The 22,586-nt window shown below is 43.2% G+C and overlaps 2 protein-coding genes across 4 annotated transcripts in view; one reads left to right on the top strand and one right to left on the bottom strand.

Moving 5' to 3' along the window:
* GSPT1 (G1 to S phase transition 1) overlaps positions 1–13,621 on the bottom strand; it is a 32,584-nt gene extending 18,963 nt beyond the window's left edge. The window contains exon 1 of one of the 2 annotated variants that reach the window (XM_024744291.1): positions 13,014–13,621. In XM_024744291.1, the coding sequence (XP_024600059.1) occupies positions 13,014–13,368 (355 nt within the window). In that variant the 5' untranslated portion in view covers positions 13,369–13,621. The remainder of the gene's footprint in view (positions 1–13,013) is intronic. The other variant, XM_024744292.1, reaches the window with a different exon arrangement.
* A 154-nt stretch (positions 13,622–13,775) lies between these two features.
* TNFRSF17 (TNF receptor superfamily member 17) overlaps positions 13,776–22,586 on the top strand; it is a 71,777-nt gene continuing 62,966 nt past the window's right edge. For both annotated transcript variants that reach the window (XM_024744294.1, XM_024744293.1), the window contains exons 1-2: positions 13,776–14,047; positions 15,371–15,609. In XM_024744294.1, the coding sequence (XP_024600062.1) occupies positions 13,857–14,047; positions 15,371–15,609 (430 nt within the window). In that variant the 5' untranslated portion in view covers positions 13,776–13,856. The remainder of the gene's footprint in view (positions 14,048–15,370; positions 15,610–22,586) is intronic.

Genomic DNA, 22,586 nt, shown 5'->3' with positions numbered 1-22,586 from the left:
TAAGATTCTGCTCAACAAATACACATTACTTCTCTAGATTCTCCCTTGGTAGCTCTAGCCCAAGAAGGCAATGATCAGTCCTTAAGATTCTATAATCATATGTATTATCAAGATCCTTGAATAAATTCTATTCAATACCAATAAAATTAAAAGGACATTCATATAGTCTCTGAAATGCATATAGGCCCTTACATCATCTCATAAAAAGTGACTACAATTATGCCAGTTTTGTCATATATTAGAATTCTAAGGTCAAGCAACAATCCAGTTTCCTCAAGTGTCATACTGCAAATCTTATGACATCACTGGAAGAGATGTATGTGAAATATACTCTAATACCCCAATACATAAGTTTATTTTTTATATCTGATAAACCTAAATGATACTCCAATATCTAAGTACTCTTGCTTTAAAGAATACACAAGGGCTTCTCTGGTGGCGCAGTGGTTGAGAGTCCACCTGCCGATGCGGGGGACGCGGGTTCATGCCCCGGTCCGGGAAGATCCCACATGCCACGGAGCGGCTGGGCCCGTGAGCCATGGCCGCTGAGCCTGCGCGTCCGGAGCCTGTGCTCCGCAAAGGGAGAGGCCACAACAGTGAGAGGCCTGCGTACCGCAAAAAAAAAAAGTACACAAGATGCACAAAGACATCAAAGAATTTGAAGTCACATGAATCCTGCACACCAATAAAGAATAACCTGCAAAACTCACATTTAAAATCTTTGCTCAGAGGATACAGGGAGGGGGAAGGGTAACCTGGGACGAAGTGAGAGAGTGGCATGGACATATATACTCTACCAAATGTAAAACTGATAGCTAGTGGGAAGCAGCCGCATAGCACAGGGAGATCAGCTCGGTGCTTTGTGACCACCTAGAGGGGTGGGATAGGGAGGGTGGGAGGGAGATGCAAGAGGGAGGAGATATGGGGATATATGTATACGTACAGCTGATTCACTTTGTTATAAAGCAGAAACTAACAAAAAAAATTAAAAATTCTTAAAAATAAAATCAACACTAATATTATTGTATTATGGAATAGAATCTGGAATTCTACAGCTGCAATTTTATTAGATCTAAAATAACTGAAATACATTGTTGATTTGTGTGAAAAAAATAAAATCATTGCCCAGAAAGTATTAACACCCATAAGTCAACAAAATTTTGGGCCCAATCTTCAATAACATGAAGTGCTGAAGAAAGTAACTCCTGGGAGTTCCCTGGTGGTCTAGTAGTTAGGATTCCAGGTTTTCACTGCCATGGCCCTGGGTTCAATCCCTGGTCAGGGAACTGGGATTTTGCAAGCCAGCACGGCATGGCCAAAAAAGAAGAAAAAAAGAAAATGTAATTCCTATCCCTGAAAGGTAAAGGGCAACCAATTTTTTGAGGAAAGAAGTGACATACCAGCCAAGTGTTACTTAGGAGGATCATTCTATGGTAGTGCATAGATGAACCAGAGAGGTAAAGACTACAAGGCAGAAAGACCAAAAACACTACTTATAAAAAGTATGCCATCAGGACAAATAAGCAGTACAATTAGAGGAGGTATTAAGTGCAAAGACAATGGGAGCAATGCCTGACAGGAGTAGGAAGAAAGGAAGTATGAAAAGTCTAAGATGACCCCAACTTATGTGGTTAAGCAGGGTATTTTAACAGAAACTGGGGGGAAAAATCCTTTGAACTCAGTTTGGAAGGTAACAGGAATTGTACTTCAGATGTAATATACTTATTTTGTTTTCCTATTTAAAAAGTTTATAGGTAAGATAAGGAAAAACTACTCAATTTTCAGAGAAAGCCAGGCAGTGCTATAAATGAATCAAGTTCACATACCACCCTAGGGATGGAGGAGGTGGCACAGGGTAGTAGCAAGAGGGCAGAACTGAGCTGACTCCTGGCTTTAAATCCTGGCTTGTCATTTATAAATTATGAGATACAATTATTTCACTGGAATCATGGAAATGGCATGCCATCTGCCAGACAAGATTAAATGAGAGAATACATTTGTACAGTATCAATTAAATAACTTGTGGCACCTAGTAGATATTCAACAAATATGAGTCTCCACCTCCAAACATGACTATCAATTCAATTCTATCAGCTAACATGTACTGAGTGTCTATTATGGGCTAGACAAGGATAAGAAGCACTCACCAATCCATACAGTGCTGGAGATGGGGGTGAAGTTGGTGGCAAATTACCCTAACTCCAGTTAATTTTTATTGAGCCCTTATGTGCTAACTGCTATCTCATTTAATTCCCCTGAAGACCCTATGAAATAGATAACTACTATCTAACGTATCAGACTCAACTGGGCTTTTCCAAGTTATGTAAGTGCCATCTTGCCCTTCCTCAGACAGCCCCTGTTGAAAATCACTCAGAAAAAGTAAACCGAGGGCTTCCCTGGTGGTGCAGTGGTTGAGAGTCCGCCTGCTGACGCAGGGGACACGGGTTCGGGACATGGGTTCGTGCCCCGGTCCGGGAAGATCCCACATGCCACAGAGCGGCTGGGCCCGTGAGCCATGGCCCCTGAGCCAGTGCGTCCGGAGCCTGTGCTCCGCAAAGGGAGAGGCCACAACAGTGAGAGGCCCGCGTACCGCAAAAAAAAAAAAAGAAAGAAAAAGTAAACAGAGTAAGTGATGATGTACAAATATTTTAAGGCAGGAAAAGAGTGAGATAATTGGTATGGTGGACTCTCCTGTCACTTATTAAGATGACCCAAACTGCAAGTGAGCAATGAAGTAGTACATACACCTGATCACCTAGTTCTAGAACCAACTCTTAAATTTACAAGTATACAATACGTGCATTAGGCTGTAAGGAACTTCTCATGACAGTGACATCAGTCATGAAATCACCCCCATGGATGCATAATGCAAAATCTGTTCATGGTTTTTCAAAATATCTTAACTTTTATAGTATGTTTAAGTTTATAAAGCTTACAGAGTCAAGTACCAAAAGCAATTAAATGCTTAATATACACCTCATGATATTATTAAAGGGGCCCCAAATAAGAAGTTGACCATAGTTTTCCCATAGTGGAAAAAAGCTTTCCATGCATTCAGACCACGGATAACATTATAAACTTAATGGCAATGCTAGAGACATCTGCAAAGTGATGGATGTTTTTGGAATAATGAACCAGAAAAATCACAGATATAATAATAAGATGTTCCCTAAATTTAAGCTTCTCAGTATAGTTGTACCCAGTCTACACACACACACACACACACACACACACACACAACCCCTTCTTGTTCATTCTACTCTGGTCTTACTCAAAATGCATATCACATCCAGATTTACTGGCTACTATTGATCCTGGACTTAGAATTCTACTAGGCCCAAAGTCATTTGTTTATGGTTAGCAAACAGGTGACTATTAGTGCTTGATTTCTCAAGTCCTGCATGGTTCATATCTGTTAGTGAAAGAGAAGTAAACCTCCCAAGGAATGAAATTATGGTTTCATATTTTCCAATGGTATCTCCATGTTCAGAAACATAACCTTATCAAGTGTTCAAAGGAATAATTCTAATTAAGTAGGAAAGTTATCAGAGTGTATGAGTGAATAAAACTGCCACACCCTAAGTTAAAAAGAGAAGTAACTGGGCTTCCCTGGTGGCGCAGTGGTTGAGAGTCTGCCTGCCGATGCAGGGGACACGGGTTCGTGCCCCGGTTCGGGAAGATCCCACGTGCCGCGGAGCAACTAGGCCCGTGAGCCACGGCCGCTGAGCCTGCGCGTCCGGAGCCTGTGCTCCGCAATGGGAGAGGCCAAAAAAGGGGGAGGCCCCCAAACCCAAAAAAAAAAAAAAAAAAAAAAAGAGAAGTAACTGTGGTAAAATTATTACCAATTTTTAAAACAAGAAAAGATTTTACCAAAAAACAGTCAGGCAACAGTACTGACTGTGGTTTAACACAGATGATAATCTGGGTCTTAAAATGGCTAGTTAAATTTGATCATGGTGAAATAAGCCAGTCACAAAAGGTCACATGTTATACCATTCCACTTACAAGAAATATTCAGAATAGGTAAATCCAGAGAGGCAGAAAGCAGATTGGTGGTTGCCAGAAGCTGGAAGGAAAGGGGAATGGGAAGTAACTGCTTAATGGGTACAGGTTTCCTTTTGGGGTGATGAAAATATTTTTAAACTAGATAGAGGTGGGGACTTCCGTGGTGGCGCAGTGGTTAAGAATCCGCCTGCCAACGCAGGGGACACAGGTTCGAGCCCTGGTCCAGGAAGATCCCACATGCCGCGGAGCAACTAAGCCCGTGCGCCAAAATTATGGAGCCTGCGCTCTAGAGCCCGTGAGCCACAACTACTGAGCCCATGTGCCACAACTACTGAAGCCCATGGGCCTAGAGCCCATGCTCCACAGCAAGAGAAGCCACCGCAATGAGAAGCCCACACACTGCAACAAAGAGTAGCCCCCGCTCGCCGCAACTAGAGAAAGCCTGCACGAAGCAACAAAGACCCAACGCAGCCAAAAATAAATAAAATAAATATATATATTAGAGAAAAAACTAGACAGAGGTGATGGTTTTTACAACACTGAATGTACTGAATTGTTCACTTTAAAATGGTTAATTTTATGTTATACGGATTTCAGCTTGATTTTTTTTAAAAGAATATAAAAAAGTTTTTAAAGATTTGATCATGGATCAAAGGACTTCAACATGGAGACTCCTATTTTGCCAGTTCACAGTACAGCACAGGTTAGTCAAGAACATACATGTGTCAGGTAATGAAAACCATGTTTTAATTCCGGCTACATGTTTTAAACACAAACCACAAACGTATGGCCAATTCTCTTTTTTTTTTTTTTTTTTTTTTTTTTGCAGTACGTGGGCCTCTCACTGTTGTGGCCTCTCCCATTGCGGAGATCAGGCTCCGGACGCGCAGGCTCAGCGGCCATGGCTCACGGGCCTAGCCGCTCAGCAGCATGTGGGATCTTCCCGGACCGGGGCACGAACCTGTGTCCCCTGCATCGGCAGGCAGACTCTCAACCACTGCGCCACCAGGGAAGCCCCAAACGTATGGCCAATTCTTGAAAAGTGCTTAATCCATATATTTCATAAATAAGCAATTTAAATCTGCACTGCTTTAGATATAAAACCAATCTCTAATCCTCTTTACACACTGAATACAGATATTTAAAATAGCCATTCTAACTAAAATATCTTACGCCTGTTAGCTAAATGGTGTGTTCATTAAAGAAAAAAAATAAAAACTTCAGCGTTGTCACAGAAGTCACAAGTGTCCTACACTGCATGGAAGTGAGAAACAGTGTGACAATTCTGTCCAATACGAGTTTCTACAATGGTGGAAATGTGCTATATCTGTGCTGTGATGATAGTCACTAGCCACATGTGGCTATTAAAGCACTTGCAAGGTAGCTACTGTGACCGAGAAACTGAATTTTAGATTTTATTTAATTTTAAAATTAAATAGCCACATGTACACAGTTCTAGTTCCTCTGAAGGAGTAGTCTCCTCAATTGCGGTAGGAACTTGCCTTATCTGGTTTTCCACTTCTATCCCATTCCCGGTCCACCCCACCACCCCGAAGGGCTAATGAGCTCTCTTCTGAACTCCTCTAGGATATGACCCTTCTTTCAATTATAGATCCACCTACACACATAGCTTAGTTCTTGTTCCCTAGGAGATTATGGACTGCCAGAATGACTGGTTTTCTGGAATATGGAGGCTTTTTTGTCTCTACTCTTGTAATCTCCACAGGTTGGCACAGCATACTGCATAGAATAAATATACAGTTAATTTTTACTGAATTAATTCAAGCAGTTTCCGTTAGGGTTCAGTAGAGTAAAAACAATTTTATATGTGCCAATTTTCTAAGAAAGGAGCTAGAGAAACAATATCCAAGAGATGTTAAAGTACAGCTTGAATAAAAAACTAAAATTCTCTAGCACACAGGTGACCATATAGTCTTACCAAAACTGCACGTTGAGGCATTTTTCTCCCACAGACAACACTGTTAAATAGTAAAGGCAGACATCAGAAAGAAAAGCCCACAGAACACATACAAGTGTCCCTGGTTTTGCCTTAACTACCTAACACTCTAAAAATAAAAACACACAATGTTACAGACAGTGGTGAACAGAGCTGTTTAAAGTATTCTACATGATTTCCTAAAATGTATGAAGAAGTAATTTCAAACTATTACTTTAAATTAGAGCATTGCCTACTTATGACAATGTCACCCAGCTACTACTGAGAAAGAACATAGAGACGGTGCCATAGTGCACAAACTCATAGGCCCAGTTTCTGAAAAAGTGTCTCAGCCAAAAAGGTCTTTTAATATCCAATCACAAGGAAACTAGTGGAGTTACTATTACTAGGAATAAGCTTTGAAATCAGACCTAGATTCTAATCCTAACTCCTCCATTTATTCATGGATGTCACCTCACCTGTTTATTTAGCTTCTCTGAACCTTAATTTTCTAATCTGTAAACATGGGTCAACAGTACCTATACCTCAAGAGGTTGTTGTGAAGATAAGGGCATATTAACCACATGGTAACTGCTCAATAAATTTATTATTACGAGGGCTTCCCTGGTGGCGCAGTGGTTGAGAGTCCGCCTGCCGATGCAGAGGACACGGGTTCGTGCCCCGGTCCAGGAAGATCCCACATGCCGCAGAGCGGCTGGGCCCGTGAACCATGGCCGCTGAGCCTGCGCTCCACAAGGGGAGAGGCCACAACAGTGAGAGGCCGGCGTACCGCAAAAAAAAGAAAAAAATATTATTACAAGCATTTCAAAGCCCCATAATAATTACAAAAACTTTTTTTTTACAAAAAATTTTAAGAATGAAATAAAGAAAAGCAAATTCCAGGGCCACTCTCTCAGAAAATCCATGCAGGTTGTAGTAATTAGCTCTAGGCATGCCCTTTTTCCCCATTATTAAACAGCATGGTGTGGCAGTGAGAGCACTAAATTAGCGCTGGCAAATTTGGATTCTAGACTCAACTGTGTCCTTAAATCTGTGAGTGACCTTAGGCATTCACTCAGCTTCTGTAGGGTTCAGTTTCTTCATCTGAAAATGAGGCTGTATTACTGCCAGGTCATTTCTAGCCCTAACATTCTAAGAACCTATTTTCTAAGAACCTATTTACTCAGTCACTAAGGCAATGCCACATATCAACCTGATTAGGCTTTTCTGCAGAGTAACTAAAATTCCCCTCTTTTAAAACAAACCTAAAAGATAGTCTTATTTATGATTTATATCCTATCTACTGCAAAAACAATGAGATATTTAATTTCAGATACCACAAAAAAGTACAAAGAAAACAGAAAAACACCCATGTGCAACCAAACTCTGCAAAGAAGATGGACACAGACTACTCAGCAGTACAGTAACCCACTGGAGTTCTATAGAACTAGTCAACTGGAAATTTCCCCAGTGACATCCTAAGGTACGCACTTTTTTTTAAATTGAGGTAGAGTTGATACACAATATTACATAAGTTTCAGGTGTACAACACAGTGATTCACAATTTTTAAAGGTTATACTCCATTTATAGTTGTTATAAAGTACTGGCTATATTCCCTGTGCTGTACAATATATCCTTGTAGTTTATTTATTTTATACATAGCAGTTTGCTAAGGTATGCTTTTTTTGTTTCAAGTGAAGTGACATACAATTACTTTTTCAGAATGTGGTCTGGAATTTGGTGTGACCACTCTCAAGCTAGGCTAGTGAAAGATGCTCAAAAAATCCTTGCTAAGTGTTTCTCTCACCTAGGAAGTAGAGTATAATGGGCACTGGTTTAACTTAGAGTACTGTAACGACTAGGTTTCCTTAGAACAAAGTCATTTATGGAAAAAACCAACTACACATCTGTAGTCCAGCCACGCTTTGTTAAAATCTACTGAAAACAAGGACACACCTTTTAAGAAGCTTTGGTATGAATCAGCAACTGACAGCTAAAAAAGGAGTCTGAGGACGGCAGAAAGATCAAGGACCTTCAACTAGTAGCCAAATTCTTGCTTCCCCAACATTTCTAAGAACTGTGAATAGAGTGATGAAATTCTAAATTAACATGCCCAATAGACAGCCAGAATCACAGTAACTCACTGCTGTTTGATATGAAATAAACAAGCCTCTACTTACAAGTAGTGTAAAGATGACTGATGCTCTACTTTAGCAAATTTCTAACAAACTTAAAGGATGAATTTTATATGTTAATTATAGCTCAAAAAACCCACCCCCAATCTTATGGTATTCACAAAGAACACTTAGTAGAAAACAGATCTTTGGTTTTAAGATTTCACGACTGAATTTATACAAGGGTACCTGTGAACAATTCTTCTCAGCTTTGAAAGCCCTCTACACCCTGTACCTGGCCCTCTTACCAAGAAGTGTCTTCCATTAGAGTAAACTGGGTATCTGATCCCTTTTTAGACTCCTTGAGAAACAGTTCTCCATTTTGGTGGTACCACTTCAAGCGCCTAGCACAGCATCCTGCCTTCTGTAGGCAGGCAAATGTCTGTTCACTAATTGCTATACCTATATCTGAGCAAAACCAGAGATTCAGATCTCAAAAAATTTCATTCTAATACTGCTAACTCACCCCCAAAGTTTATCAAGTCTCTTCTTCCTTCCTTTCTCTCCAATCAGAAAGACAACGCTATTTTAACTTTCCTCCCCAGCAAAAAAACCAAGGCTAAAATCTGTTCTCTATAATATTTCCCTAACTCGCTGTGATATGTTTTAATTGTTATCTTTTCATGCAGTACAATTCCAGAAAAGGTGAAAAATAAACAAAGGACACACACACACACAGAAGCAAAAAGCACTGAATAAAACCTGCTCTAAAGAAGGTTTATTCACATGGGATTTCCCTGGCGGTCCAGTGGTTATGACTCTGCTCTTCCACTGCAGGGGGCACGGGTTCCATCCCTGGTCAGGGAACTAAGATCCCACATGCAGTGACATGGCCAAAAAAATAAATAAATAAAAAATAAAGAAGGTTTATTCCCAATCAAAATTTCTAACAGTTTAAACAGCTGCTCAACATGGCATAGCACTAGCGGATGCCCTCACTTGTTCCCTATATCCTCACACCTGAGCCGTTCCAACATGTAAAATCATGAAACAAGCCAAAACCGAATGATCTCTAATAATCAGTAAGTCAAGGTAGGAAAAGAAACACTACTCCAGGAACAATACTTTCTCTAATCTCCTCAACCCACTTATCCCACTCACTGTCCCATCTGAAAAGTCCTTTCTATTAGAATTGTTATTGCAGGCATTTCGCTCACATAGGGAAAGAAAAACAAGTGTCAAGTGGAGAACCATATCTATCATCTATGTAAACTTAACTATCAGTCAGCTGGTGTTCTTCAACATAAAGTGTGAGAGCCCTTCAGGACAAAGCAACCATTACTTTGACTCTGGATCTTCTCTACTCGGCGGCCCTGAGGAAGTCACCTTGGGGAAAATCCAGTGATCAACAAGCATCCACCAAGTGGGGACGGTAGCACAACTTTGTGAATATACTAAAAAACCACTTCGGCGGCCCTGAGGAAGTCACCTTGGGGAAAATCCAGTGATCAACAAGCATCCACCAAGTGGACGGTAGCACAACTTTGTGAATATACTAAAAAACCAGTGAACTTTTAAAAGGTGAATTTTATGGTGTGTGAATCATAACAATCATCCAAAAAAGTCCCGTCTCCACAAGGCATTCAGCCAAACCAAGCGCTACAGAGCAGGACACCGCTCTTTAAAATCCCACGTAATTCCTTACGTCTGGGACGTAAGCCCCTCTAAGGGCTCACTGGGGACTGCTACTTTTATTCTATACCCATTTTACAACCGCAGGGTTCTGAGAGGCACTGAGGGTGGGATGACAGAAACAACTCTACGAACTCTACACCATTACTTTAGAGGCTCTGGCAGTGTCTAAAAGTCCAGATTCTATGGCCTGAATGTTTTGCGTTCCTCCCAAAATTCGTATGTTGAAATCCTAATGCCCAAAGTGATGGTATTAGGTGGGGCCTTTGGGAGGCCTTAGGTCATGAGGGCAGAGCCCTCATGAATGGGATTAGTGCCTTTCTAAAAGAAGCCCCAGAGAGCTCCTTTGCCTCTTCAGCCCTGTGAGGACACAGAAAGAAGTCAGTATGCATTCTGTCATCCAGAAGAGGAAAGAGGGCCCTCACCCATCCAGGCTGGCACCCTGATCTCAGACTTCCAGGCTTCAGAACTGTGAGCAATAGATTTCTGTTGCTGACAAGCTACCAAGTCTACAGTATTTTGTTATAGCAGCCCAATCAGACCAAGCCACCAAGTAACCCTGATTAACATTGCTGAACCTGTTTCTCATTTCACACTAAAAAAGACAGAGCAAGACTGAACTTGGTGCAAATTGAAACTGAAATTAAGTACATTCGATCACAGAAAATGTTTGTTCTAGCACACACAACCCTTGTCTACATTTTCATTCATTTCAGGGACTCTAAACGACCATCACTCAGCCATTTTACTTGCATCTGTAGAGAACTGCTCTTAAGTGAATTATACTTAATTACACGTATATGAGTTCTACTTAATCATTAATCTGGAAACCTATATTAAAAATTTTCAAAGGGATCCAAGGTCAACACTGAATCCCAAGTTCTGACTCAAGATAGCTGGATATAAGCATTAACCAGCAGCCTGCCAGTGAAAGTGAATGACGCTTTGTGCCAAAGCATCTTCCTCTACCTGCTGCTCAAAGCACCACTGAAATTATTTCAAAAAAAAAAAGAAAGAAAGAAGAAAAAAGAAAAGAAGAGAGAAAAAGAGAAAACTAGCCCTCTTTCCAGAGAATGACAGATATTCATACTAGACACATACATTTTAAAAGTCGTTCATTCATTTTAAAAGTCATTCATTCTAGTGCTCTACCTCTAGACTTCTTCAAGAGCTCCCCTGGTATCTAGTTTAAAAACACACCCACCACCAATTTCAGCTATGGGTTAACAACAGAAGAAAACATGCTAGCCCTACAGTCCTTTCCTCAGTATAAAAAACCTGCAAACTTTATGGTTTCCCCTTTGTAAATTTCAACCTAAGTGCTATTTCCAATTTTTTCCCTGCTTCTTCCATAGTTCTCTGCTCTGATGCTGGTAATTTATGGACCTGAATGAGCTGGAACATGCAATCCAACGGTGCCACATTAACTCTGGACCTCAATTTAGAAAATCCATTCTTTTCCAAACAGACATCCTACAGAGGATGGGTTGTTGTTGTTGCTGTTGTTTTAACATTAACTGGCATTTTGCAGAAGCAGCTGATAGAGTCAGTAACACCAAGATAAGTTTCTGATTAAAAAAAGAAAAAACCGACCACAATGTAGGGACCATAAGGTAGGGACAACCACTTTCCTATACATTCTTACATCTCCAATTTCTAGCAGTGTCACAGAGCAAAGGATTAAAACTGCAAATTGGCAAATACCGGGAAAAGTAAAGACAGTCCTTCTACATAAGAGGTAATGCCTACTTACTCAAGAATGACCACCATTCCAGGCCACTGCTCTAAGGACGATGGTCCCTTGATGACTGGCAACTCCAGAGTTAGGAGGGAGGGCCAAAAACTAAAATGGCTGGATAAAAGCAAACTTCATGATAAGGTTTGGGGAAAGAGGCACTTTTAGGAGTTAGTAAGCGAACTAGTTTATGTGGCCCAAAAGACTTGGTCTAAGCAAAGCTAAGCTTCCTTATTCAAAGGGCAAACTTCAACGGCTTCACACAGTAAAAGAAATACCAGTCAATAAAACAAGCAAATCCGAACTGTGTGCTCACAGACATACTTCCCAAAAACATTTCCCCAAACACGCTTTTTGCCTCTAGAGAGAAAACTGTAGCCAAAGTCTCTGAAGAAACTAAACTCCTAGAGCACTTTTACAATGTCTACTTATCCAAGAAATGCTACAATATAGAACTTCAAAGAGAAATCAAGTTCACTCATTTGACATTCCTACAAAATCAGTACCTGAAAGCATGCCATCACTTAAGCAGCCCCTAAATACTCAAAGAGTTTTGAAGACAACTTAACTCGAAACCACAGAAAGCCTGTCTACTCGCTATGGTCAAAATGACGCGTGACACCTAATAAGTTTGAACAGACTAATTCCTGACACAGGAGCACAGAGAGAGAGTTACACCAAGCAACCTTAATAAGGCAAACGATTTTAACGCAATAAAAATTCTAAACGTGTCACCAACTAAGGAAAAGAGTCCAAATCCCACTTATAAAAAGGGCACACAAACCAGCGTAGTCTCCTACACACTTTAATGTTAAGTGAGGAACTCTAACTTTGGGACACTGTGAACTTCACAAGCTTACAAAATGCTAAAGGTGAAAAAGATCTATAGATAGCCAACAGTTTCTGCCCCATCGCAAGACTGCAATGCATCCTGGGATTCCTTCAGGACGGTTCGGTGCCGTAGATCTGTTAAATATAATTACAGTTTCAGTAATAGAAATTGCAGCGAGAGACGCTCTCTCGCCTAGGCCCAAGGTGAAGGGGAAAACTCGACCAGTCGTCCTCCCCAACTCCTCATCTCTCTCAACGCCCATCCGGCCGACTCCTCCTGGCTCCATCTGTCGTCGCTTCTAGGCCTCGTGGCACTGACCCACGGCCGTCCCCGTCTCCGTCCCATACTGTTCCCACTTCCAGCGGGGAACTGCGGCCCCGGGGGGGAGGAGCGGACACCAGGCCCCTCCGGTGTGCCCGGCACCCTGCTCCCGCCCCGACCGGCCCTCCGCCGCGGTCAGCCTACGCAGTCCGCCTCCCCGGACCGGGGCCGCCCCACCCAGTACAGCGGGCGCCGCTGTCAGCGCCCCACGTGCCGCCCGGCCCCACGGCCACGCGTCCCCGGCCCGGCGAGGCGCGCCCTCGACCCCATCCCGGGCCCCATCCCAGGTGAGCTCCGGCCCCCAGGCCGGCTGCTCCCGCCCTCGCAGCCCGGCTACCTCCCGCGTCCCGGGGCTGCCGCGCGTCCCGGCCCCTTACCCGAAGGGCCTCCCGCGCCGCTGCCGGCTCCGTGGTTGTTGGCGGCGACGCCAGGTGAGGGTGCCGGCGACTGGGCCGGGCCCCGCAGGAAGGACGGCACGAACTCGGCGGCGTGGACGTTGGGCACGAAGGGCTTGGCGTTGACGTTGAGTTGCCGGCTGAAGGCCGCGCTGAGGTGCTCACGCTGGGCCTCGGCCGCCGCCGCCAAGGGACCGCCGGCGCCGCCGCACGAGCCTGGCCCGGGGGCTTCCATGTCTGCCTGGTCCCAGCAGTCCGGTGCTGAGTCGCTGCTGCTGCTGCTCCCACCGCCGCCGCCGCCACCGCCACCACCGCCGCCACCACTGCCAGGATCCATGATCGGGGGGGCCGTGTGTGTGGTAAAGCGAGGGCGGGAAATGGAGGCGGGGGCTATGGGCCGGGGAGGAGCAGGCCGCGCTGACCCAGGGAAGCGGCAAGGCAGAAAGCCCGGGGGCTAGCGGCACAATTCCCGGCGTCGTCGCGGCAGCAGCTCCAGTCCCGACTCCGCACTCGCGACGACAACGGCAGCAGCGGCTCAACCCTCCTCGTGTGTGCGAGCGGATCTCCTCCCACCCAGCCCCAACCACCTCCGACCGTCTCAGCGCCAACCCCACGCCCGGAGCAGATTGACCCCTCGCCGCTACCCGTACCTTCGCCTCGGTAGTTCTCGGCCCCGGTCAACCCCGTTCCCACCTATGAAGCGCGGCAGAAGGCGGAACTACGAGTTCCGACAGGACCCGCGCGACGCCTCTGCGGTTTTCCCGGGGGCCGACGGGAGTCGGAGTTCGGGGCCGGGAGCAACCGGAAGCGGCGCCGGCTCCCGGCATGCAGCGCGAGGAGGCGGAGGTCTGGTCGAAGCTCGGCGGCCCCACCTGTCACCGGGTGGGGGCAGGGGTGAGAGCGAGCCCTGGTGCGATTCGGCGCAGGGCGGCGGACCGTGAGTCTCTCAGCTCGCGGGGGTGGCCCGCTCCGTCCTGTTCTACACAGGACGCGGGAAAACGAACAGCAGTTCTAAGGTGGAGAAAAAAGCTTTCAACTCCTGAAAATTCCTTCTTTCTCTTTTCACCAGCCCTCTGCGTTTCCTGCCTTACAGTCTCCGTACAGTGTTCTCTTTCTTTCCACCTTCCTCCTCCCCGCCCCCAGCCAGAGTTTGCCCTACATTTCAAAGGCGACGCAGGGCGTCCTTCATTTTCTGTATTCATTTGGTGGAAGAGACAATAAAGCCGTGACCCATTACCACTAAAACTGCAAAGTGGCTTATAAAGCGCTCCGGCCCAGGTTCTACCCCGGCAGAGGGGATTATTAACTGGAAACTTACAATGACTCACTGTCTGTATAACTAGTCATTTAAAGCCTTCACTCAAACTTTTCCGTCCCTTCCTCCTCCCGGCCAAGGGCTTTGCAAACTAAACAGAAGTTTGCCATATTCCATGATGTAGCCAGCTGGACCCAACTGACAGGGTTATTTTTGTGCGTCCAGCGTCGTTATACACCTTCAGGTGAAGTGGTTTTCTTTTGAATGGTCGGATTTGCTCAGGTTTTCCCGAAATACTTGATTGACTGCATCTCACGCTGCCAGGTTGCGGTTCCGTAAACATGGGAAAAGAAAAAAAGCGAAAGATAAATACGTAGACCCAACTGCTCGAAGTAGGAAAGTACCTGTTAAGTTTTCTTTTAATTCACCCTTGTGGATCCCAAGACAGAGAAAAACATATTGTTGATATTTTTCTGCAAGAAGTCTAGACAGAGTGCAACTAACCTGTTAGCTAGAAATAACAGAGTACGGGGGGAACACAGAAAGAATGTTTCTTAACAACCTTATGTTAAGGTCCAAAATCTAGATCTAGGTATTAATTTTAAACATCTATTTTAAAGGTAAAAGAGGACTCAGCCTAATGAGACAAATCAAAAACAAAGCTGTCAGTTACCTTTGAAAACCAGTCCTAAGTGGTTTGAAATTGTGTTTAATATTGAATTAGCAAATTTGATGGATGCTTTGTTTCTTTAACACATAACACTTGGGAAATTGAGCCCTGTAAATGTAAAGAAACCAGTGACCTCAATTATCACAAGGCTGGCTTTAAGTTTCTCGACAGGTCTGTGGTTCATGCTCCCTGAAATCTTCTGGACATTGATATTTTTTTCCTCCCCACAACAGAGGATTTATTCCTTTGATTAATACAAAAATCTGCTTACAGCCTATTAATATAGTTCTCTGAAGACCCCACTGGATCTTTCTTATGTGACCTGCTTTAAAGTTGGTATTAAGTGATTGCCCTCAGGTTTACAGAGAATTTACCAATGATTGATATAAAAATCAGACCTTCTTTCATATATAGGAGACCTGCCTTGCTATTGACTCAGAGTCACAAGAAGAAGAAAACACAATGTGTCAGAAATAAAGTGCCTAAAGTGACTTCTGACTCAAGATTTGCTCTCCCCAACCTGCTCCTAAGAAAGTGTCAACACAAGCAACTGACTCAGATGGTGAACCACACTGTCCTTCTTCAACTCTTGTCATCAGATACCATACTTCAAGAGGAATCACCCGGAGGGCACTGGGTGATCACTCTGATAGGTTAGTTCTTCACATCTAATTAAATTAGCAGAGTTTCTTCTGGTGCTTTTTGTAGGGACAAAGAAACTGCTAAGACTGCAGCTTAGAAAAGTTGATGTCATTAACTGTCCCTGAATAGGATAATTATTCAGGAAAGAATCCACTCTGTTTGTTTTCAAAAGCTTTGACCTGCCTGAGTAGAGACACTGTTCCAAGCAGAAAAGGGAGAAGCTCTTTTTTTTTTTTAAATTGAAGTATAGTTGATTTACAATGTCTTGATAATTACTGTTGTGTTAAGACTGGGCAACTTGAGGTCAGAATCTTTTATTCATCTTCTTTATATTTGTAATGCCCAGTATAATGCCTGGCATAAAAAACATTCTTAATAAATTTTGAATGCAGGAATCAGTAGGGAGTCTGGGATGATACTGCCCTTTTACACTCATCTGGGGCTGTTGAGACACAGGATTGTCAACTTTAAGAGAGAGTTTTCCAAGGACGTCCTGCTATTCCCTGTGATACACACACAAGGTTAGCTTGACAACAGCTTAACTTTGCAAAGCTATGCTTGTTCAAGTCTGAGCCATTTTACCCTAGATATTCCCATCTTCCAATGCAAATCCCCCCTGCTGGCATTCCTACTCTCAGTCTCTCTCTCTCTCTCTCTCTCTCTCTCATTCTCTGTGGTCATCCAAGCCCCCCGCTTAGTTATTCTGCCTTTAAGTCAGGGTCACAGCATTAGCACCTTTAATCAAATACACAGTAGTTTGTTTTGTTTTTTTAACCTAAGAGTTTATCTTTTATACCTCTGAACATGAGACTGATATGAAAAGTCAAAGCTGTCCCGGGCTTTTAGTGGGTGAAAATGTGCACACACAAATGGACACTGATATAGCAGTCCCACTCCTCGAGATGTTTTCTACAGAAATATGAACACAAGTGTGAAAAGCTGTTCTTTCCAGCATTTTTTGCAGTAGCTCCAAACTGGAAACAACCTGAATGTCCATCAACAGGGAAATGGTTAAGTGATGGTGTATCAATATTATGGAATAACATGCAGCTATTAAAAAGAGTGAGAGGCCAACATGGAAATACATGTATAATATATGGCAAAGTAGGGGAAAAGCAAGATATCTAATATGTGTACATTGTACCTAGTGGATCAATGTACCTAGTGCACTCCTGTTTCTGTAAAGATATCTGGCTTTTTTTCCTCTCCCTTGAATGCTCTTTCCCTAGATCTTCACTTCTCTAGCTTGTTGTCATTCAGCTCACATGTTGTGTCCTCAGCTCAGAGACCTCTCCTAGCCACCCTGGCCCTCCGCCAACCCACATCACTCTCTACCATCTTATCTACTTTTAGTTTTTCACATTTTTTCACAATCTGAAATTCATATTCATTCCCATGCTTACTGCCCACCTCTTACTAGAAAATTAATTCCATCAGTCTGTCTTCTTCACCATGGAGTTTCCCATCAGGTACAACATTGCCTGCCTGACATGGATAAAGTGCTCAGTAAACATTCAGGAGAGAAGGAAACATATGTATCTCTCTGTATGTTACAAAGCTTTTTAAAACATGGGCTGTTACCTATTAAGCAGTTAAGGGAAGGTGTATTTGTGAGGTGGGATTGGATGTGGAGAGGCGAGCAGCTGGGAGAAGAAAAAATTGTCAATTTTTGCTTATACTTTTATGTTTGGACTTCCCTACAACAAGCAAATTGCTTTTAAAATGTTTTTATTGAGATGAAATTCAAATAACATAAAACTGACCATTTCAAAGTGAACAATCCAGTGATATTTAGTGCATTTACAGTGTTGGGCAACTACCACCTCTATATAGTTCCAAAACATTTTCATCATGGCATAAGGAAACCCATAACTGTTGTGGTAACGGTTCCCATTCCCATGGGAACATGCTCCCCATCTCCTCTCCCCAATGCCGCTGAAAACCACCAATCTCCTTTCTATCTCTAGGATTTACCTAATCTGGTCATTTCATATAAGTGGAATCATACAATATATAACCTTTAGTATCTGGTTTCTTTCACTTAGCAAAATGTTTTCAAAATGTTGTAGTATGTATCAGTACTTCATTCCTTTTTATGGTGGAGAAATATTCCCTTGTATGGATGTACCACTTCTTGTTTATCCATTAATTCGTTGATGAGCAAATTGTTTTCATAACTTAAAGACATTAAAGGGAGTTCCCTGGTGGTCTAATGGTTAGGATTCCGCGCTTTCAGCTTTTACTGCTGTGGCCCAGGTTCAACCCTGGTTGGGGAATTGAGATCCTGCAGGCTGTGCAGTGCAACCAAACAGGTGAAGTCCCAGTAAGGTATAGAATCTACTTAATTGTATTGTGGCAATGTCGATTTCCTTGTTTTGATAGTGTACTACAGTTATGTAAGATGTTACCACGGGGAAAGCTGGGTAGTGGGGACATAGGACCTTTTGTAATATTTTTGCAAATTCTTATGAGCCTCTAATTACCTCAAAATAAAAAGTTAAAAGGTTAAAAACTCTCATACTAACAAAAAGCCATGTTTTCTGAACTCTTAGAGCCCACTTGTAATTATACAGACGTTAGCCTCAGTTCCCAAGTCTTTACCAAAAGAATGGTTTTTTTCTGCCTTTCTTAATTAAATTTGTTTGGGCCAGGGGTAGCATTGGGGGAGGGAGATTTTTTTTCACGTTTGAGGATTTTATAAATATAGAATGTGCAAAGAATCACAAATACTCACATAGCTACATACAATCGCAGGATTGTCAATTTTTTTTTCACTTTTTATTTTGTGTTGGAGTATAGTTGATTAACAATGTTCTGTTAGTTTCAGGTGTACAGCAGAATAATTCAGTTATACATATACATGTATCCTTTTTCAAATTCTTTTCCCATTTAGGTTGTTACATAATACTGAGCAGAGTTCCCAGTGCTAAAAGTAGGTCGATGTTAGTTATCCATTTTAAATATAGCAGCGTGTGCATGTCAGGATTGTCAATTTTTTTTTAATCCTTCTTCCTTCCTTCCTTCCCTCCTCCCTCCCACCCCCCTCCCTCCCTCTGTCCCTCCCTTCCTGTGTTGGGTCTTTGTTGCAGCGCACAGGCTTTTCTCTAATTGCGTTGAGCAGGGGCTACTCTTCATTGTGGTGTGCAGGCTTCTCATTGTGGTGGCTTCTCTTGTTGTGGAGCATGGGCTCAAGGCGTGCGGGCTTCAGTAGTTGTGGCATGCGGACTCCAGTAGTTGTGGCTCGCAGACTCTAGAGCACTGGTTCAGTAGTTGTGGCACATGGGCTTTGTCGCTCCGCGGCATGTGGGATCTTCCTGGACCAGGGCTCGAAACCGTGTCCCTTGCATTGGCAGGCGGATTCTTAACTGCTGCACCACCAGGGAAGTCCAGGATTGTCAATTTTTAACATTATCTTGATTCATGTTTTAAGATCAGAAATAGAACAATTCCAGTGCACAGGCCACCTCTTTACACCCAACCCTGTCCTATTCTACCCCCTCAAAAAAGGCAACCACTCATATATTTAATGTGATCCATTGAATCCATTTAAAGACATATTTATATACATATAACATACAAATCAATGAAAGATACACTATGTTGTTTTAAGATTTACATATAGTATACAAAATCTCTTTCATGTGTTTATCTTTTGACTGCTATACAATAACTCCATCTATTTATACATTTTTTTTTTTACCCATTTCCCTATTGATAGACTTTTAGGTTATTGCCAGTTTTTTGTTGCACTGACAGTACTTGTACACGTGTCAGGATCCTTGCAGAAGCAAGTTACAGAAATTTCAATTCAAACTAGATTTAACCATGAGCAATGTATTATCTTACATAACTATAAACCCTAAGATAGGACTGACTTCTTAGTCCATTTGTTTGGGAGCTTAATGACATCACCAATGACCTACATCTTTCCATCTGTCTGCTGCTCTGGGTGTTGGCTTCATCCTCAGGCTGGTCCCAAGATGGCTGCAGGACTCCAGATAAGAGTTCCAGATGCCACGTCCAGAGAAGCAAGAGAGAGCATATCATCCTGCAGCCCTCTTCTAGGAATGAGGAAACTTTTCCCAGAAGGCCTCTATGAGGTATCTCCTCTCATGTCATTGGCCAGAATTCGATCACCTTCCCATTCTTTTTTTAAAAAATAAATTTATTTATTTATTTATTTTTAGCTCCATTGGGTCTTCGTTGCTGCGCGTGGGCTTTCTCTAGTTGCGGCGAGCGGGGGCTACTCTTCGTTGCGGTGCGCAGGCTTCTCAATGCGGTGGCTTCTCTTGTTGCGGAGCACGGGCTGTAGGCGCACAGGCTCAGTAGTTGTGGTGTGTGGGCTCAGGAGTTGTGGTGCACGGGCTTAGTTGCTCCGCAGCATGTGGGATCTTCCTGGACCAGGGCTCGAACCCGTGTCCCCTGCATTGGCAGGCAGATTCTTAACCACTGTGCCACCAGGGAAGTCCCCACTTTACCATTCTTGAAAAGAATATATATATATTCTTTTTCAGTTTCTTTTCCATTATGGGTTATTACAAAATATTGAGTATAGTTCCCAGTGCTCTACAGTAGGTCCTTATTGGTTATCTATTTTACATATAGTAGTGTGTATATGTTAACGCTAAACTCCTAATTTATCCCTCCCTGCCCTGCCAGAGTTTTTGTTCTTGCTAAATGTAGCCAACTCTGAATTATTCATAGAAATTTGGAACCAGAGGGGCATGCCAGCCCAGATAGCAATAATGAATAGAAAATACACTGCTTGCTGCTTGATTTCCTCACCCAGCAAACATTTTGTTGAAATTGGCAACAAATACTGTGGTAAATTGACTGGTTCTGCATTTTGGCTAGACTTTCTCATTTTGTGTGGTTTGTTTGTTTTTAACAGCTTATTGAGATTTAATTTGCATGCCATACAATTTGCCTATTTAAAGGGTACAACTCAGGACTTCTCTGGTTGCACAGTGGTTAAGACTCCATGCTCCCAGTGCAGGGGGCCTGGATTCGATCCCTAGTGAGGGAACGAGATCCCACATGCATGCTGCAACTAAGAGTTTGCATGCCACAACTAAGGAGCCAGCAAGCTGCAACTAAGGAGACCGCGAGCTGCAATTAAGATCCAGCGCAACCAAATAAATAAATTAAATAAATATTTAAAAATCAACAATAAAGCGTACAACTCATTGGTTTTTAGTATATTCACAGGTGTGACACCATCACCAAACTTCGTGGTATTTGTTTGGTTTTTATTTATTTATTTTTAAATATTTATTTATTTGGCTGTGTCGGGTCTTCGTTGTGGCGTGGAGGCTTCTCTCTAGTTGTGGCGTGTGGGTTTTCTCTCTGTAGTTGTGGCGCGGGCTGCAGAGCACGTAGGGTCTGTAGTTTGCGGCACATGGGCTCTCTAGTTGAGGCACACGAGTTCAATAGTTGTGGCACACAGGCTTAATTGCCGCATGGCACATGGGGTCCTAGTTCCCTGACAAGGGATCGAACCCACGTTGGCAGGCGGATTCTTTACCACTAGACCACCAGGGAAGTCCCTGTTTGTTTTTTAAGTCTAGATTAATGGAAATGCAGTTTGAAATGAAATGACCTAAGAGGTGACATCAAAAGGGGTCTCAATGAGTCACAAATACATAAACAATTCTTCACAAAGAAGATTGCATTGTAAAAGATTTAAAAGGAAAGGGAAAAGGGCTTTCCTGGTGGCACAGTGGTTAAGAATCTGCCTGCCAATAGAGGGGACACGGGTTCGAGCCCTGGTCCAGGAAGACCCCACATGGTGTAGAGCAGCTAAGCCTGTGTGCCACAACTACTGAGCCTGCGCTCTAGAGCCGCAAGCCACAACTACTGAGCCTGCATGCTGCAACTACTGAAACCCACGCTCCTAGAGCCGGTGCTCCGCAACAAGCCACTGCAATGAGAAGCCCGTGCACCACAAGGAAGGGTAGCCCCTGCTCGCTGCAACTAGAGAAAAGCCCGCGTGCAGCAGCAGACCCAACACAGCCAAAAATAAAATAAATAAAATAAATAAAATTTTTTAAAAAAAGGTAAGGGAAGACTGAATTGATAGCAGATGACGATGATGATGATGACAGTGATATTGTTACCTGAAAAACTCGATTCACCTCTGGGTGGGTGTCCAGCCAAAAGACACAACCAAGCCAAAGAGCAGGGAAAGGAAGGATTTATCATCTGCAGCAAGTATAGAAAACACCGGGGATCTTTCCCAAAGCAGTGTCTCCCTGAACAGCAAAATTGGGGAGGTTTTAAGCTAAAGGTACATGCATATTCATGAAGGAGCTTGTGAAGAGGAGAAGTCAGCATAGAATTGGGGCCAAGGTCAACAGACTCCAATCTTCAGTTGATTGAAGTCACGAGGGTCAACATCATTCTGTCCTCCACCTGAGTTCCTGCAGAACTCAAAGACTGTATTAGATTGTGATGTGTATCCCTTGAGAAGGAACTAGGACTCTGTTTTATCGCTGAACTATTGTTTCTTGACTGTTTTTCCTTTGTTCCTGCATTCCCTCACTTCCCTTAAGATCACTAATTACTGAGACCTGTTCAAGGGCAAGCTTTGTGGCCAGGCTTAGATCACAAAATGGCTTAGACCCAAAATGCCTTCTTTTATGTCAAGAAAGCCATGCCTGTTTCTGTTTCTCTGGGGACCCTACCCTATCTGCTTACAATGTTGTTAAAACTTGGTGATGCCAACAAGATCACAATGACTTTGAGCCTGAGAACTCCGTCTTGGTTAATCAACTGGTTCTTGTCCTGAAATTGGCCTCCTCACCGGCTCCTGTGTGTTAACCACCTTCCCAATGAACTGCTAGGAAAACTCGTTGTTCTGGTTTCCCCAGGAATCAGAGATGCTTCTGTGAGTAAATCTTTTATGTCACTTTGCCCATTCATCTGAAGGAAATGCTTGTATTCAGAGATCTTAGTCAAGGTAATCCCAGTGCCCTCCGTGGCCAAAATC

This window comes from Neophocaena asiaeorientalis, unplaced genomic scaffold (genome assembly GCF_003031525.2).
Source record: "Neophocaena asiaeorientalis asiaeorientalis breed wild unplaced genomic scaffold, Neophocaena_asiaeorientalis_V1.1 scaffold91, whole genome shotgun sequence".
NCBI classification, from domain to species: Eukaryota; Metazoa; Chordata; class Mammalia; order Artiodactyla; family Phocoenidae; genus Neophocaena; species Neophocaena asiaeorientalis.
The sequence above is the reverse complement of the archived record's forward strand: the minus strand, read 5'-3'. Positions and strand labels throughout refer to the sequence as shown.